Genomic DNA, 18,198 nt, shown 5'->3' with positions numbered 1-18,198 from the left:
TTTAGAGTTGTTCCATTTTTGGTCTTTATAGAGTAATTTACCTTATGCTTGCAGTACTGAGTAATGAAAAATCTAAACAAACAGAGCACTAAGCCTCAATCCTACATGGAAATCTGTGCACATGTGCTGCAAACAAGATAGCACCCATGGACAGATTTGTTTGTGTTTTCATGTGAGCCAAATGCTATATTTTTGCTTCTTTTAATTATTCAGTCCTGAAAGAATTTACTGTGAAATCCCAACAGGCAGAGATAAGACTGAAAACCTTGTAATCTACAGCTACAGAGAAGGGTCAGTTTATGGCCTGAATGTGCTGGAGAATATAGATGTGGAGAGGATCTCGTAGTGAAATGGAATGAAAACCTGCGTTATTTTGGTGCTTTGCAGCAGGTAAACTGTTCCTGCTTATGACAAACCTAACGCTTGGAAAGATCAGATGACTAAATCTAATCCAAACTTGCTATTCTGATGATTTTTTTCATTCTCAAATTAATTCAGGTTGTCAGATTAATTCAGTCCCAGCATGGCAAGGGAAAGACAAATTAATTAGCTTAAGGTCCATGAGAGGGGGATTTTTGTCTCTGTGCACTTGGTGTGAGGTTATGCGTGGCACTGCCCTTGGGCAGATCACCAGCAGCAGGGGCAGGGTCCCTTCAGCTCGTCCCCTGCCTTTAGCACCGCTCCCAGCCAAGTGAGGAGAGTGTCAGTGAAAATCTGTGAATGCCCTTACGGATTGGAGGAACTGAAGGCCGCCTTCCTAATGCAGATACATTTTAAAGCTATTTATGTATTCTCCTGAGACTGTTCAGGAATCATGAGTAATGCTTTTAAACAAAATAGAATGTTTAGCTGTAGAAAAAATGACCAGGTCTGGCCTCATAAGAAAAACAGCCTTTTTTTTTTTTTTCCTTTTAATGTTGGATTCCTCAGTATCTGGAACTCCTGCACGTAGTAACCTTGTTACCTGTAAGATAGCTATGGTAAGTGGGCTTACTGCAAGGGAATCCCCTGACATTCCCACTTTGAAGGTTACCTCTCTGCTGATGTTATGTACAGATGCACCGTCAGATCGAGAGTGAAGTCTCTCTCACCTCTAAAATATCAGCAACCAAAGAGAAGACAACACTTAATTCTTTTTTTCAAAAGGAAAAGAAAGTCTTGTCTTGGGAAGAAGGGAAATCAAATAAAAAATTTAATGCTAGAGAAGAAAGGCAAGAAATGCAGTTGCCGTGGAAACCAGAGCATAAGTAGAAAGTTTCCAGCAAAGAGCAGAAACTAAAAATGAAAAACCAGAGTGTAGAGACTTGGCAGGTAGCCAGCAGCTCCACCAGCCTCTTTTCTCCTCTTCACTTGGTGAGATTTTTCTTAGTCATCTTGTGCAGTGTGCTCCACCAGGACAAGTGGGTGATAGCATTGCTCGAGATGAGGCAGGCTACGCCAGAACCGCGCTGCGTGCTTCAGCCTGGAGCCCCTTCTTCCACTGAGAAAGGGAAAAATCAGCAGGGGCTGGGTGTAATGTCCCAGCGGGGCTGGGAGGTGACTTGGAGTCAGGCAGCTGGATCGTCTAATGGGCCCAAGTTCTTGATTCTTACCCTGTTCAAGGCTCTCAAAGGACGTTGCAGCAATAAGCCTTATAACTCTTTAGAGCTAAAATACTTCTCTGGTCCCTTTTTAGTAGGGAAACAGGCACCCTACGGCTTGCTCCAAGTCCTGTGGTGACTGGGGCAAAGCTGGAGCAGCACAACTCCGGTCTCTGTCCTCTGCTCCCCTCTCGAGTCATGCTGCTCCTTTACAAAGGCCTGGCTCGGGCACAGGGTGTTTGGCATCTGGCTGTTGCATGTGATGGATCTCTGAAAGCAGAGGCAGCTTTTAGACATCGAGTTCTATCTAGGACTCCGGCATCGTTTGTTGCTAGCACATGTTTAAGGCAGTTGTATGCAGTAAAGTATCACAGTCATTGGATTAGCAATTATTAATTCCTCATGCTTTGTAGCATGCCATGGAAAAAAAGCAGGTGGGGAAAGCTGGGAAAGTTACCCTGCAGTGCTGTAAAGCCCTCGTTATGGCCAGGAACTGATGTGGGTGAAAGATTTTGAGCGTATTTAGGACTGTGTGCTATTACAGATGGAAGTAATGAAACCTATAGTGCTCGGGCTTTATTGAGAAGAGTCATATTCTGGAAATTAAGCACGTGTGTGAGAGTTTTGCTAGCTGAATTCAGACTGCTCAGCATCCTACAAGATCGACTCCTTTTTCATGAACAAAATGAAAAATGCAGTGCAGGCCAGACCCCGGCTTTGCCTCTGTGTCTGGGATGTGTGACCATCCTCCCCCAGGTACAGCACCAGGGAACCTGCCCCAGCTCCTGGCCGACAGCACGGGCAGGATGCAGGTCTCTGCTGCTGCTTCCTGCTGGGCTCACCTGAGCCATTTCCCTGCCTTTCATGTGTCTTATTTAGATATTACTGCAAAACAAATGTGTTTGTTTTCCTTTCCTTGGAGTTGGAAGTGTTTTAAGGAAATGCTACCCCGGCAGTGGGTAAAATTCAGCAGTGGAAGCGACCAAATACCGCCTTGTTTCAGGGCTGGAGCAGCTCAGCCGGGGACCCCTGGGGGGTTCCTGCAGGTAAACCAGAGGCAATTTTGGGTGAAGCGCCTTTAGAACGTGGGTATGAAAATGTCTGAGCAGCAAACGCAGAGCGCGACCTTGTGTTTATTTTCTAGGTGGCCTTTAATGCCAAAGGCAAATTTTACTCAGCTAAAACAACACGTGCGAGAGGCCTGGCCCTGGTATTTCAGTTCCTGCTTTCTGGGGGAAGAAAAATGATCTCTCAGCTCCGCCAAGAGCTCCTCGAGGAGGGCTTTTAAGGGGAAAACAGATCTCGGGAGAAAACGTGACCTGCCCGCTTAGGCTGTGTTCTGGAGCCGGTGCAAACAGTGCAGGGGGTGCCCATGGAGGGGGGTCCCGGGGGGGTCCCGGGGGTGCTCAGGGGCTCCCCGCAGAGCCGGCGCTGTGGGGCCGGCGGGGGGCAGCAGAGCCCCGGGGCTGCAGCCTCGGGCTGGGAGAGCTGGGGGGTGACCGGGGAATCTCCGCTCTCCGTCCTGTGAACGCTGCTCTCTCCTCTCATCCTATCAACTCTAACAGCCTTTAAAGAGCCTCTAGGCACTGAGCGAGGATTACCATAATGTACCTCCTCCCTCTGCAAGCTGCTCTTGGAAAGAAAGATGAGAATGTATTGGAAATGATTTGCACGTATGTAGTTCATAGCCCAATTTTTAACCCCCTGCTCGTACCATTGCCAAGGCTGTCAGACCCATAACCTCCCCGCTAGCTGCCCTGCCCACCTCTGTGAGCAGCCTGCACCGTGCCGTTACCCCTACAGCTCCGGAGATCTCAGTGCTGAAGAAGAGCTACAAGTGGAGGATCAGTGTCCCTGCCGAACAGTCCTGGTGCTGCTGCTTCTCATCCCGCGGAATTCCATTCATTCCCTTTCCAAGGAGCCTGTAAGACTCACCCTGTGCCGAACTCACAACAGCCTGTGAATAGTTTGGGATTGCAGCTCTGTGGCCTCTGTACGTTCCTTTAATGCGTTCACTGCTCCTCTGGGAGGACTAAGCCAGGAATAACCAACACTTCCTTAAGCCAGGCCTCCTGCTTTGTGGCTCTCTGTTTCTTTTTGGGCCCTGTACGTACTGCTCTTCTCCCCAGCTCGCACTTCCTCATGCTTTTACATGGCCCATACTGCAATTAGGTGTTACCGGCATCTGAGAGGAGGGTGCTGCATCCAGTGCTTTCCATTTTGCTGGCTGAAGGAGGACAAAGGACTCTTAACATTTCTCTGCAGTCGCCTCTTGGCTTGGCATACTGTTCATTTCAATAATAAAGTGTTTCCTTTCATTCTCAAACAGTCAGGCCCCTGCCAGAGCCATAATTGTTCACAGATGACTCATTTTGGCTGCAGGATCAAAACGAGGGAAAAGTGCTGTTTGCACAGTCTTTGAAACGTACAAGATGGGAAGAGATGTTCACGCTTGATATTTGTACCATATGTTGTTCCTAAATTTTATTACAGAGCCTTTACATTTCAAAAGAGATTCTGCTCTTGTCCTGGGGATGATTTAGAAAGAAAAAGATAGGTAGAGTTTGGAGTTAGACTGGGGTTACCAAAGGCTGACGGTACAGTTTCTGTAGGGGCTGTGCTGCAGTGGGCAGTGCAGCAGGGCTCTTTGCACTGTCACGTACTGAGGAACTATGCATTGCTTGCGTGCTGCAGGCTCCCTTGTGATTTTTATTAAATTCATGTTGAATATCTCATTCTTTGTAGAATTTGTTTGGAAATCTTGCGTTTTCGGCTGTAGCAGGTGTTTGCATTTCCTTCTCTGCTGAAAATAATGGATGTAAGTACCTGTTGTTGGGAGGCTCAGCACACAGGCTGAGGACCAAGTTACTTGTGTAAAGATGGGGAATAAGGAAATGATTCCTGCATTGCTGTCCAGGAGTGACCATGTGTTCTGTAAACCAAGGACAATGATCTGTGTCTCTTAGGCAGAGTGTTTTAAGGCACCCAACTATTTAAAAAAAAACAACACCATTTCTGACATTTGAGTTTGGAGTGTCACTTGTCAGGTTACCAACCAGATCTCTGCACAGGGCTTGTGAGGTGGTTGAGACCTAGCCCTGGTGGTGTGACAAGTTGCAGAGGTGGATTGTGACACAGCAGAGCTTGGGGACCGGAAAGGTTAGCTGATTTCAGCACGGTTCCACATTCACAATATCCTATCCCTGGTGCGGCCCTTAGGTTGTTTATCGTGTCAGTGCTGGTTTAAGGAGGGTCTTCGCTTTCTGGGATATACTGAACTTGAACAGTAACTTCTTTCAGACCAATACTGTGTTGCTGTGCTTAGACTTCATGCCAGAAGGAAGAACGTAAATTAAAATGAGCTCCCAATGGTATTTAAAATTGATTGAAGGATTTCCAGTTGGTTTTGTAAAGCAGTCTTTAAAAACAATAGCTACATTTTATTTATTTTTTTAACTTGTTAACAGGGTAAGCTTTTAAAATGGATGGTGTTTTCTGTGATACACTGTCATGTAAGTCTGATAAGGAAGATGGCTAAAGAGCATACTTGCCAAAAACATTCCTTAGGAGTCTATTCTGGTGCCAAAAAACAAGTAAAACAAGCAACTGTAGTTGTAATATACTTTGCAAATGATGTGGCAAGGAAAGGAAGAAGATAATCTGTCACATGGAAAATGAAGTTTGAATTGTGTGTATATAAATCGGAGATTTGTTATAGGAGTGTACGATCATTATCAGGCATTTAAACTTGAATAGAAGGGTCTCATCTATTAATGAATCAGGAAGTAAGTTTTACGTAGCATGTGTAAACAATTTAATCCTTCCTTCCACTTGTCAACAGAGATGTTGCTTTCAGTGCGATGTTACCATGAGATTAAACACCCCAAGTGTTGATTCACACCGCTGTGTAAATCTCACGTGCCCTTATGTAGCACTTTGGAAACATCTGCACAGCAGTAGGTGAGTAGGAAAGCGGCTGCTTCCCTCGCAGTGAGCTGGATTCCTCGGATAGGTAAATGCTGTTTGTGCACAAAGTCAGCTACTAAACGGCCCTACCACCTGTAAAAGTCTTCTCCCCACCTGGAGTTGGAACAGAGCAGATTTCCATGCAAACAAGGATAATGATGCCCTGCAGCAACTTTCTGAAAGGTTGATCAATTTTCCTGGCCTTTCAGCACACCACATAGGAAAACCACTATGTCAGAACACGCAAAAAATAGCTGACGCTTCTGCTTATAACAACACGTTTGGCATACCAAGCCAGTGATGCCAGACTTCTATCACCTTAGGGACTGAAGTAAAAGAACTTTTATTGCCCATTGAAATCATAATAAAAACATTTTTGACCAAATATTTTTTTCCCAGTATTTGACTTGAACAAAAAATCTATAAAATAATAATAACTGCAAGGAAAAAAATCACACTGCCATATGGTAAATGTGGTGGTTAATATTAGCACAAATCTGGGAAAAAAAAACCATCATTGTCTGTTACTGTAAATACAGAATTTCTGAGCAGTTGTATTATGAGGCTGAGGTGAATCATCTCTGAACAAACCCTACAACTTTCTTCCTTCTCCCATTGACAAAATGTCTTGTGCTTGTTTGGGTGTGCATTGCGTGACTCCCTCTGCTCTGAGTGAGAGTTGCTGTCGGCTGTCGGGGGGGATTCTGTGTGGCTGGATCCTCCTGCTAAAAGGAAGTCTGTTTGTTTTAGTCTGGCTAGCGAGGTGACCCCTGTAAATAGCGGTGCTAGCTCGACTGTGTTCAGAAGGAATAAAAGCAGTTCAGTGAATACATTTCAGTTGGCTGTAAGCTGAGTTCACAGCAGACCCCATGGGTCAGCTTGCAGAGGTCATAACAGTGTAGTGCTTTAATTTTGTCTTGGAGGAGGAAATGGGAGATCTTTGGAAACCCAGAGCTGAAGTTACTCTGTTAATCACTCAATGAATCATTGTTAACATTTTATTTTAGTAATAAGCTTTTTGTAAAGAATAATCGGGCTTAAGCAAATATTTCCTCCCAGCAGCTACTCATGGAGGACGCATGGTGCTAGGAAGTGTTGTGCTGTTCCCATCTCTGTATGGGGGGCTTTGTTCAATGTGTTACTTTGTACAAGAGTTTTCGTTTTGCTGGGATGTTTGCTATGGGAATTTTTGCTATACAATGGAGATTGTATGTTCATGTGCTGTTTTTTTGTTTTTCTCCTGAGTTATTTAAAGCAGCAGACTCTTTTGAGGCATCGGATGTGTGATTCTGGCAAAAGTTTCTTCATCAATTTGTGTTGGACTTCATGTATTAAAGTCCTTAATGAGTTCTATGGGAATCCATAGCACAAATCTTAAGAGAGATTTGGATTTCCTAAATTTTATTAGCATCGCTGCCAGTCAGGCTATAAACCAAGTTACCCGAGTAGAGCATCCTTTGTTATTAGGAATACATGCCAATAACTTTAGAGTAAGTTAACTGATTTTATTTTGGCCTCCCCCAGCTAGCTGGAAGCTGCTTTGGGAAGGTTTGTGTTCTTTAGCTCTATTGTTCTGCTGGGAAGTGGTCAGGAAGCGCTCAGCTCTGAGGTCAGCCTCTGGGCTTCTTCCCTGTTCCCTTGCAGCACCGAGCTCGTTGCGTGGTGCAGGAAGCGCCTCCGATCGGGTTCTCGCTGGCGTTCCTGTAACCTGCCTGGGGACTGAGCAGCCTTTCCTACGTGTTTTTCACCAGGCACTCCACGTCCCTCCAGCACAACGAACAACATGTTTGTTGACCTTCTCTTTGCCTGTTCCACACTGCCGGAGCTGGTGTGTTGTACCGAATCCCCACTGTCAAGAAGCTGCCTGCTCTATAGAGAAATGAAACGGTGTGGTTCAACACTCAGCTCCTTGGTCGGCAGATTTGTTGGGAATGAGAGGTAGAATTCCTAGGCTCTGGTTTTATTTCTCGTGCTTCCGTCTTTGTGCGTGATATTTGACAAACTCTGTGTTCATATTTTTTAAATATATGACAAGTATTTCTCAAAATCAGGACATTATGCATTAGAAACCAAATAATTGACTTTCCTGCTTAACAGTTGGCACTTTCATTTGAAATTTATATTTACCTGAGTGAAGAAGAGAAAGTCTGTATGTTTTAAGTACAAGGAAGAGCTGAGCAAGTATTTGCAAAAGCATCAGTGCTCTGTTGGATGAAAGATACTGTAGAAAAAAAAGATATTATTATGCTTAATGCTTATTCATTATGAGGGGATTGTCTTGAGAGCGCCAGGAAGCTCCTTTAATTCTTTGGACGAGGGCTGAGGGGTGCACGCCTGGCTCTGCCACAGCCTTCCCAGTGGCCCTGCCTGAATCCCTTGGGGCTGCAGTTCTCCATTCATGAAATAGGCATGGAAATTATTCTGCCTCCAGGGCATGCAATGATGTGTGCATTTAGCTAGGTTAGGAGTGCTTTGGACAAGGAATGTCTCTCATTTGATGGTGTAGCAGATCCCAAAACAATGTGACGCTGATCTTGGGATCTCTGGGCACCACCACAGTAAATATATAGTTTAGGATTGTAAATAAGCCTGTATCGAGGGAACACTCATGCTAAAAGAATTCATGCCCTGATTTAGCTGATACAAGACCTCCTGAACTCTTATTTAATATTACATTATCCACACACAAATTCTTCCTCTTGCTTTTTTAATGTTGGCACTGCCGTTTCTACTCATTAATGTCATTAAATATCTATATTAGATAAATTAACTTGCCCACTTCCATTTGGATTTCATCACCATACAGACAGCAAGAATATTCCATGGAATAGCTACCTCATAAATAAATGGAGAGCAGTTAATTCAATGTTTAAATTTAATATAAATCTTTGTTTCTCATTCTGATTCCAAATCTGTGTACTGCTTTCTTGCAAGGCTATCAAAAAGCTGCTGCAATCCACCTAAAGAAGTAAGGAAATTAATTTGTCTCTGCATGGTCTTAAAATAATCATTGTTTTCCATTAAAATATTGAAAAGAAGTATTTCACTTTTATTGTGTGTATGAAATTTCCCTTGTTAAGTCTTCAAGTATGTCACTGTAGATTCTCTAATAAGTGGAGTTAAAATGAGAAAACATTATATTGTTTCTTTTATTAAAAAAAAAAAAGAGAGAGAATTGTACTTTACAAACTTTTAAATCAAGTCCATTCTACCTGAACAAAAGAATTTTAGGAGTTTTTTTCTGACTTTTAATTTTTTTTTATAAGTAGCTGGCTCCAGTAGCTTGCTAGGTTAAGTATAGTTTACTTATTTCCCTGATGCATTTCTGAATATTCTTCTGTTTGGAGGATGTTCTTATTTGGAATCGCTTAAAAATATTGCTTCTTTTGTTGTTGTTGGCTGGTTTTGTTGTTTGTTTGTTTTGTTTTTTTTTTCTTTTCCTTGAGGGGTGGTGTAGGAGCATGGAAGCCCCCGCTCAGATTGCAGCAGGTAAACTTTTCAGGGAGGACCCCTTCCCCCTGTGCTGATGGGGGTAGAGAAGACCTTTTGACAGCCAGCCCGCTGGGAGGTTAGGACATGGACAAGGATAGAATTGAATAGTTTCAATGCAAACTTCTTTTCCACTGCTGCTTGAAAACCAAAGTCTGTTCTACTTCTCTTTGCATGTGTATAGCTGAATTGAAAGTTAAGTTATCCTTACACAAAGGAAATTACCTTCCTCTCTGGCTCTATGTAGAGCTTATATATCCCTAGTAGCCTTGAGGCAATAAGCCTGGAAATCTTCCAGCTTCGTACTGTGCTGAACTGGAGACTGCAATGAACTTGTAAGCAAATTCAAGCAGGCAAATTTAGAGGGACTAAGATCCAGCAAGAGCTCTGCTGTATTTCTCTTTTGTTTAAAAGTCCAGATACTTGGTAGAGATTACTCCCATATTACTTTTGCCTCAGATTGTGAGAGAAATATAATCGCTCTCAGAAGTAGTGGAGTTACATGTGACAGGAAAATCAGGGCAGCAATCGGACTTTTTTTTTCAGCATCTTGATGATGTGCCTGCAGTTCATTGACCAATTGGAAATTAGAAATCCAGCTGATGTCCACTACTCCTCCCTATACTGGCCAAGGCAAAAGAACTTTTTTTTTTTTTTAATTTTATTTTAACTTTTGAAAGCCTCAGTTCAGTTCACAAGTCAGCCTATGCCATACCTTTACAAACAGAGCTTTTGGGGCCAGGCTGAGCCCTTGACAAGCATCAAACTTTCCCTCTCAGAATAAGGAACCCAAGCTCCTTGCCTTAACGTCTGAGGGAGTTAAGAGGAGTGATTGTTTCCCTCTAAAGCCCTTTGGGAAAGCAAGAGGTTTAATGGTAGGGGCTGCCTTGGGAACGTGCATTCCGAAATACAGTCATTATTTTCCCAGCACTAAGCAATAAACAAATGATAAAAAAGCCAAGTGTTAGCCACTGGGGAGGCAGGGCCTCCGGCTGCCTCCTTGGACCCAGCAGCCCCACTGTAGCTGCGCAAACCCTCAGGCAGCAGCCTGCGCCTTTTGATGTCAAAGCAAACAAGTCCATGTTTGTGTAGCTCTCTGTCCCAGAACCTATTTTGGTCCTAATTAAAAATTTATTCACATGCTGTTAGTTTTGGTAAAGGAGCGAAATAAATCCAGCAGTAAGAGGGCTTATAAGCAGGTTAACAGCCGCGGATGACAGCGGATGCGAGGTTGCCTGTGGATGCTCTAATTTTCCTCTCCATCTCAGTGGTGTATGGGACTGGATATCTTACCGAGGCGTTATGCTTTGGTGGGTATTTAATTTCATGGGTTAGGTTTCTGTTGGGTGTTTGGGGGGAGGAGTTACCAGCCCCAAAACCACTGCTATGTTTGGCTCTGTTTGCTCCTCTTATGGAGAGATTCAGCGGAGCCCAGCAACTGAACTCATCCTCCTGCTTTTTAGAGGGAACAGCCAGACTGTGATGTGTTATTTTAGAGACAGAGACTTTAATATTGTCAGCTTTCCTCCAGAACAGTTAATATATCTAACGTTTGGAAGTGGTAGATTCTGCTAGACACAATAGAGCGTTTGTATCAGGATGTGGCTTTCAGAAAGGAAAAGAAAAAAAAAAAGAAAGAAAAAAAAATAGCGCTGGATTAATTGGAAAGGTCCAGACCAGTCACATACCCTCCCAGATGGGTCATTCATTTTGGTGCCTGCTGCTCTGTAGCATCTGAACTTAAAGCCTTCAAAAACTTTGTTGAAGTGAGAGAGACAGAGGCAAGCTGGCTCAACTCGCACCAAACTCCCAGCCATTTATGCTTTTATTGTAGGGCTGCTTTCTCTTGTCATGATAGTTTATAGTCCCTCATTAACTTCTCCTGTTTTATGGTCACCTGCATGAACGTTCCTGAAGGTACTGTGTTGATTTTAGAAAAATAATGCCTAAACATGGAACAGATGCTGAAGTACAAGCGAGTGAGCACACAATGAGTGCAGGGCCACCATCCCCTGCCTCCTGATCATTTCCACCTGCCCACGGCGGGCCGGAGATCGCCGCTGTCTGTGCCTCACCGCATCCCAGGTGCTTCGAGGACAACTCACCTGGCTCCAATTAGGCAAAACCAGCCCAGGTGACCCTGGCCCTTTGAGGTCATCTGAATTTGGGTGAGCTTTGTAAATGGTTTTGTTTAAACTTTCATTTCCATCAGTGCCTTTTTTTTTTGCTCTTGGGAATGGTAAAAGGGCAAAAATAAATTGGGTAGGCTCTTTTAAAGACATCTCTAATGATAAAAGCGTAATAGTAAAAAGCTTCTCTTAAGAGCCAGCAGCTCAGTTATTAGGACACAAAAGCACAGAGAGAGACCTGGATATTTGGCTTCTTGTCTACAACAGATCTGTCGTTGAGCCTCGGTGTTTGCAGACCTCCCAGCCTTAGATGTTCCCAGCTCTATTTATGAACTGAATCCGCTGCACAGGACGAGTCTCTGGTCACTTGGAAAACGTTTTTGGTTGTTCCTGTGCTTTGTTTCGCATGTTAATCTACCCAAATATATAAAAGAAATTATTCTGGATAACAAGATGGGGGCAGATGCGTAGTAACTGGAGCCTTTCCCTTTTTGCTGTGCTCTGCTACGGGACGTGGTGGCTGCTGGTGCCCTGGTGGACGGGCAGAGGAATGTGGGGCAAGGTCCCCCTGCCAGGCCTGGGAGCCTCTGCTGTCCAGCTGGGAGCTCCCTCCTTGACCTGAACTTGCCATTGCCCCGGTGATTGGCTCCTTCCTGCGCTGCCTAAAAGCTGTTGAATTCCTTACGTGTGGCCTCAAAACCAGGCATGGACTTCGCTCAAAGCTGAGGCTTGTTGCGTGTCCTGGCAGGGTCTTTCTCAGCTGAGAAATATCACGTCTCCAGCACTCAACGTCAAAATAAGAAAATACAGATTTTGTAAACTTTGAGTGTTTTTCATGGCTGCGTAAGTTTATGAAATCCTGCAGTGAAGGTGGATGGTTGGTGATGAGGAGGGGCCTGGTCTTTGTAGAAATATGGGGTTTTGTTTCCCCCATGAAGCACTACGTGGAGGTGTCACACTGAGGTACCCAAATCCAGCAGTTCCTGCCTCTTGCTGTTGAAGGTTCAGCCCGGTGTAAGCACGGGGAGCTTACAAACCTCCGAAAAAGCTGCAGCTGAGCAGGGATCAGCTCGTCCTCAGCCCTCCTGCCTGGTCCTGCAGCTTCACCGGGCACCGCAAAGAACTGTGCACAAACGTCTGGGAAAACCAAAACCGGGACACAACACAGAGAGCTATCGTGCAAACGTTTTCCAGTTTGTACCGCCCAGTGATGAGGTTTCCCCGTTATCTGCCAACTGGTGAGCAATGGCTGACCTCGGGACGTGGTGAAGTGCCCTCCGCCGCCCGTCCCTCGGGACCTCTCGTGCTAGCTGTGGAAGGAGTTCAGTGAAAGAATCTGGACAATTCATCTCTTACCTGACCTTTTAAAACTAAAAGTGGAGTGAGTTTTTTTTTGCCTGGGTAGTCTATTTTTTATTTTCTTTTCCTCCCTGCCGTAAAGCGTTAATCCTGCCCATCGCGATGCGATTTCATTGAGCAACGTGAGCCAGAGCCGGAATCTTCCCTGCCGTCGGAGCCCAAACGCAACTGTGCTCGTCCCGTGGCCGGTGGGATGTGCTGTAACTCAGCTCCAATGCTGAAAGGAAACGGGCCTCCAGGGGAGTCTGGAGCTCTGTTCATTCAACTTCTAATTAAAGTTTTCCCCTCTCAAGTTTCACTTTATTTTCCGGGGCTTTTGCTCCACGATGATTATTAACATGTGTCCCATGGCCCGGAAATCGTTATACCCTTCCCCAGCCCAGCCTTTCTCGATACCTCCTGCTGCAGAACGAGCTGCCTGAAACTTCGTCTCCGAAGCGATGCGATGGCGATGACGATGGCCGATGGCTGATGGCCGATGGCCAGGGCCAGCAACATCCAGCTGTCCCCTGGGGCTGCCCAGCTGCTTTCTTGCCTCCGGCTGCGCGCTTCCTGCCGTGCGGGTTGATCGGATGCTGCTGTCCAGCGGAGACGATCCAGTCCAGGATTTCTTCCAGCCTTTTCTTCATATTTCAAGAGCCCAGGCCAACTCTGGCTTCCTATTCCAACTCCAGCACGCTTGCTTATCTTTTTGGGGGCAGGAATTGTTAGCACAGTTTATCTTGCTCGCTGCAAGTCCTCCCTCTGCTGAGACATGTACTCTGGTGCTGCGCTCTCTTTTTTTTTTCTCTCTGTCTTTTTATGTTTTCTTCTTGTTGTTTTTCTTTTTAAATGTGTAAAGTGAAGAGTTCCTCTCCCCCCCTCTCCCTTTCCACTCCACAGAACCAACCTCCTGTTAATTACACGCTGGAACTGTTGCTGCTTTGCCAGAGGGGAGAGTGAACCTGTGCCTGCATGTGTGTAGTGTAACATAGCTAGAACGATGTCAATGAACAGCAGGAAAAATTCTGGGAGACCGTCCTACTACTATCGACTGCTCCGGAGGTCACGACTTCAGAGACAGCGGAGCCGATCCCGGAGCCGGAACAGGCCGCTTAGTAGGGGTAAATGCAACACCACTTCTGTTTGCTTGACAGTGCCAGACACGCGTGCTGTTGCTTGCAGGTAGCTTCCTCACTGGAGCTCAGAGTGACCAGTGCGAATATCTGTGAGTGTGCCTGCTCCCTGGGCAGCTCGTGTTGAGCTTTCCAGAAGGTCGGTGGCTTGTGCAGCGCTGCAGGGGTGTGAGGGGAGGGTGAAGTGTCTGATTTTCAGAGCTTAGCTCTGGGAGTCAGGCTTGGGCGCTGTTCCTTGCGGTGGCTGTAACACCTCGTGTAACTGTAATTAACCCAGGCTTTTCAGTTATCCCTCGTTCTGTTTTTTCAACTCGTCTAATTAAGGTAACTGCTGCTTTTAGCTAACTGGGTTGTTTGGAGGCCTAATTGATGATTACAGAGATTTGAAAACCCTTGATTAAGAGATGCTATCAATATGCCAAGATGAATTGCCAGAACTTGTTCGTCATGAGCTGAGTGTCACCAGGGGGTTCAGAATTACAAAGCTGAGTACAGTTTAGGGGTACAATTTTAGAAAGAGCCTGAAGACTGGGCTCCTGAGGCACTGTGGAAACCTCTGGGACTTGTATTCCCAAATCACTTTGCGCTTTTAAAAATCCGGCTCTAAAAGGGCCTATTTGTCCTCATCAGCAGGAGTTAGGTCCACAGAGTAATGTCTCTTTAGGGCATACTCACTCATGCAGCCCATTTATTCTACTTGAGGCAGCTACTGACCCAGTTGCATTTTTAAAAATAAGCTATTCTGGCTCTCTCTTCTAGTGAGAGATAAATGTTTATTGATGCTTGTGCCTGTCGGTAAAGCAGTCAAAGGAGCGGGTGTCTTGGAGTCATTTTACGTTGAGCTATCTTTGCAGAAAGGAGGGAAGAGGGTTGTGTTTGGCCTCTGCTGTGACAATCCAGTCCTATTTATCAGGTCTTGAGCTTACTCAAACCCATTAATTAAAAATAATTTCTTAGTTTGGGGGTGAATTAAAATAAAAAACATAGTAAAAAAGCCAAACTGCAACAATTCCTCCTCCATCAGGTGCTTGTACAAATCCAGCCTTGTTCTTGCGTCACTGGAGTTGATTCAGATTTAGCTGGCACTTTGTGAAGGAGGCAATCTGGGAATGCAAGATTGAGCTCAGTGCAGTGTCCTCTTTCTTCCTTCCCTGACATACAGAACTTGTTTCAGGATTTTGAATCATCACTGGGAAAACAATAGGAAGCTAAATCAGTCCCCGAGCTTCATCCTTTCCTTTAAGCAGACAGAGTTGTTCTTTCCATTTTTTTTCTTTTCTGTTTTGCCTGTCAGAGAGGAGTGTTTGTATATTCACAAGCCTGTAACAGCTCCTTTCCCCCCTTTATTTGTATACTGCTCAAAACCAAAATATTTTACTGTCATTTCAGTGACTGCGACAAACGAAATGTGTTAGTTTCTTTTAGGTAACCCAGTATGAACTTGTCGGCATAATTTGTCATGAGCACAAGGAATATGCAGGCAGATTTGATTGAAATGGAAATGAACCCTAATGTCTGTAAGAAATTGGATTTGAACCAAATGAAATCTTCTTGCTGTTGATCTCTCCCTGAGTATTTTGTGTTTGTCACATGTCTCTAGGATTCCTGCCTGCTAGGAGAATCATTACACTCAGCACTCGTTTAGCTCTTCTCATCTGTAGATCTTCAAGGGATTTGCAAGTCTGGATAAGAATTTTCGTTTTCCCTCTGCTTTTGTAAGAGATGCAGGAAGCAGGTGGTGGAGTAACGGTGTCAAGCAGCAAGGTCCCGGGCTGGGTCAGAGGTAGGGCCTGGTGCAGTCTGGAGGCAGTCTGCACGGAGCGAAGCGAGTGCTGGAATGAAGCAAAAGGAAGCACTGCTGGTCCTGGTCCCACTGGAAGGTTTGTGTACAGGACTGCAGGGGTGCAGGAACCAGAAGGAGGCTGGAGGCTTTTTGGGTTTGATGAAATGTGAATTGCCAAAGCCTAGATGAAGGAAGGAACTGAGGGTCACTTTCTCACGTACTGATCTGTGGCGTCATTTGCTATTTTGCTCAGATACCCAAGCACCGGATATCCTTGGTGGAAAGTTAGCATAAATCCATGAGCACTGGTGTTATTTAGGGGCATTGGCTATGGGCTATTTTGCCAGTTGGGTGTTTTCAGGGCATCCCCTTGACAACTTTTGGCTCTCTCCAGTCTCAGGACCCTTTGCCAAGATCTCTGCAGAGCACAGGTGAGCCTGAGGAGCTGGTGGAGCCATGGTACCTGGAGGTCGAGCTTTTCCAAGGTGTGTCACTTCAGCAGATGAGCAGCACAGCACGCTTTTGGACTTGCTGAGGATCAAGCAGTTGTTACACGTTTACCAGGGAGGAGGAGATCTCTGCTGGCACACAATCCCCTCTCCCCATCTGGAACCACTCAGTGCATTGCATCAGGCCTGGCTGATAAATCCCTGATGCCGGCGCTGCCCCGGAGCACCCATGCGATGCAGGTGCTGCCATCTGCTGCCAGCAGGGCCACAAAGCTGCAGCACGCCTCTGCTGTGAGTCAAGGGACAGCTTTCTGCCCACTCAGCTTACATCACTCCGTTTCTCTGAATAGGGGAAAGGATGTGTTTAAAAACAGGTATTTATATCCTGCCACTTCCCACTCCCAGCCCCTGGGGGGGCGGTGCCAGCCCCCTGCCTGCTGCTGTGCCGGGCATCGCCGCAGGGATGCTGCTGGTGTGCAGGAGGGCCTGGAGGAGTGGGCTGGGGCTGCAGCCTGCACAGCTCCGAGGTGGTGGCTCTTGGGGAAATGGGTCTTGCTTCCTGAGCTACAAACAGAGAACCACTCCCTCAGGAAAGCGCTGCTGAAGTGCATCTCAGATAAGCAAAGCGAACAGAATTTGCATTTTCTGTGCAAACGTCTAAGGAAAGAAGGGGATTGCTTTCTGTTGGGACTCCAGATGGACACAATCTGATGTAGCAGGCGGAAATATCTATAGCACTTTCAGCTGTTCTGAGTGGCAGACGGCGTATTTGATGTTTCATGTGATGTTATCCCCTATTCTTGGAGTTTAGAGTTCTCCACTTAGCCCTGGTGCTTATAACACATTCATCTCGTGCTTTAGGGTGTTTGCCTTCCTGTTCATGGAGAGGTCCAGCCCTAGAATAGTTGAAGAACAGTAAAGCTGATGGGGATGGCAATTCAGACCAGAACAGGAATGCTACCAGGAGACTCGTGATCGTGCCTCCAGCATGCTTAAGTTACTGCTGTTTGATGGTGGATAAACAGGACAGGTTTCACCCTGCTGTTAATCTTTGTTAGAATGATGATAATGTCAGAAATCTCCTGGCTCTGCTTTCCATGGGGATTTGGGAGACACTGCAGGTACATTAGGTAGTTTAAAAAAACCTGCAGAAATCCCCATTTCTTCTGAGGACCATCTGTTCAGCTCAGAGATGTGTGTAAATATATGGAATCATGGCTGTAATTATGATTACTACCAGGTGATCTGTCTAATGCAGGGGAAGGTACTTGGGAGGCAGAGAGAGTAGAAGGAAAATTCTCGATAGAAGCACCACCTGCTTCTGCCTGCGGTATGCTGCCCTATGGATTTCTGCATGGTGTCCCTCTTTCTCCTCAATTATGGGCACAACGAAGGAGCAGGGGCAGTGGCAAGTGTTCTGGAAGTCCAGTTTGCCAACAGAAACTGCTCGCAGGTGCTGCATTCGTGGGCCCGTGTCTGCACCCACATTCACTGCCGGGATTCAGCTGCCTTGTTAGTCACGGAGAACACAGCCTGTGTGCTCTGAGATCCCAGAAAGTACTGTATGAGTATGAGATTCTGTTTCTGATAATTTACAAGTAAATTGCTTAATTACAGAATCATTTATTGTAAAACTGGAAGCTTTGACATGTTTCGTTTCATGGTAATAACAGTTTTTGTTCCAGCATGCAACAGAATGACATGAGATGCACATACCCAGGCTGCCTTTGTGCCTAACCACATTGAAAATTCATGCATTCTGCTCTCATGTCCTAAATGAAAATGTGTTGTACAGCATCCTAGCATGTTCTCCAGAAGGAAATGCCATGGAAATAGGGAACTTCTCCATCTCTTATTTATGTCATTTGTTAGAAGGGATTTTTTGTCCACAGTTAAGCATCTCTGCTATGAAACAGCTTTCTGTTGCTGATTTTTCTCAGTGGGACCAAGGCAGGAGGCTGTCTAAATTCTTAGTAAGAAGAATTAGAAATAGCAGTTTGAACCAAACGTAGCTTTGGCTTCGGTTCTTTCTTCTGTAAAACTCTGTAGGCAATCAGTTGTCTTCAAAGCTCCAAGAATTGGGTAACATTCCGAGCTCCTGATACTTCTGTCTCTGTTCACTCCTTGGACGTAAATGTCTTGCTCCAAGGTCTGCTCATCACAAGTGCTTTTCAAGGTGTTCCACTAAAAGGATTTTTTAAATAGGTTTTCTTTTTCTTTTCCTTTGATGGCTGCTATGAAGAGAAAACCGACTGATCTTCTGCAAAGGCCGGTATTTTAGTCCACCAAACACCGAGGGCTTGGAGGCTACGGTTAGACTGTTTTTTT

General features: G+C 45.4%; 1 protein-coding gene across 3 annotated transcripts in view; it reads left to right on the top strand.

Annotated features, from left to right (window-relative positions):
- Window positions 1-18,198, top strand: part of DAB2IP (DAB2 interacting protein) — a 181,169-nt gene that overhangs the window by 23,869 nt on the left and 139,102 nt on the right. For 2 of the 3 annotated variants that reach the window (XM_032200072.1, XM_032200070.1), the window contains exons 1-2: window positions 13,225-13,287; window positions 13,406-13,626. The exons of the other annotated variant lie outside the window; for it this stretch is intronic. In XM_032200072.1, coding sequence (XP_032055963.1) covers window positions 13,506-13,626 — 121 coding nt within the window. In that variant the 5' untranslated portion in view covers window positions 13,225-13,287; window positions 13,406-13,505. Of the gene's footprint in view, window positions 1-13,224; window positions 13,288-13,405; window positions 13,627-18,198 lie in introns of those variants that run through there. 3 annotated transcript variants of the gene reach the window in all.

This window comes from Aythya fuligula, chromosome 19, assembly GCF_009819795.1.
Source record: "Aythya fuligula isolate bAytFul2 chromosome 19, bAytFul2.pri, whole genome shotgun sequence".
Taxonomy (NCBI): domain Eukaryota; kingdom Metazoa; phylum Chordata; class Aves; order Anseriformes; family Anatidae; genus Aythya; species Aythya fuligula.
The sequence above is the reverse complement of the archived record's forward strand: the minus strand, read 5'-3'. Positions and strand labels throughout refer to the sequence as shown.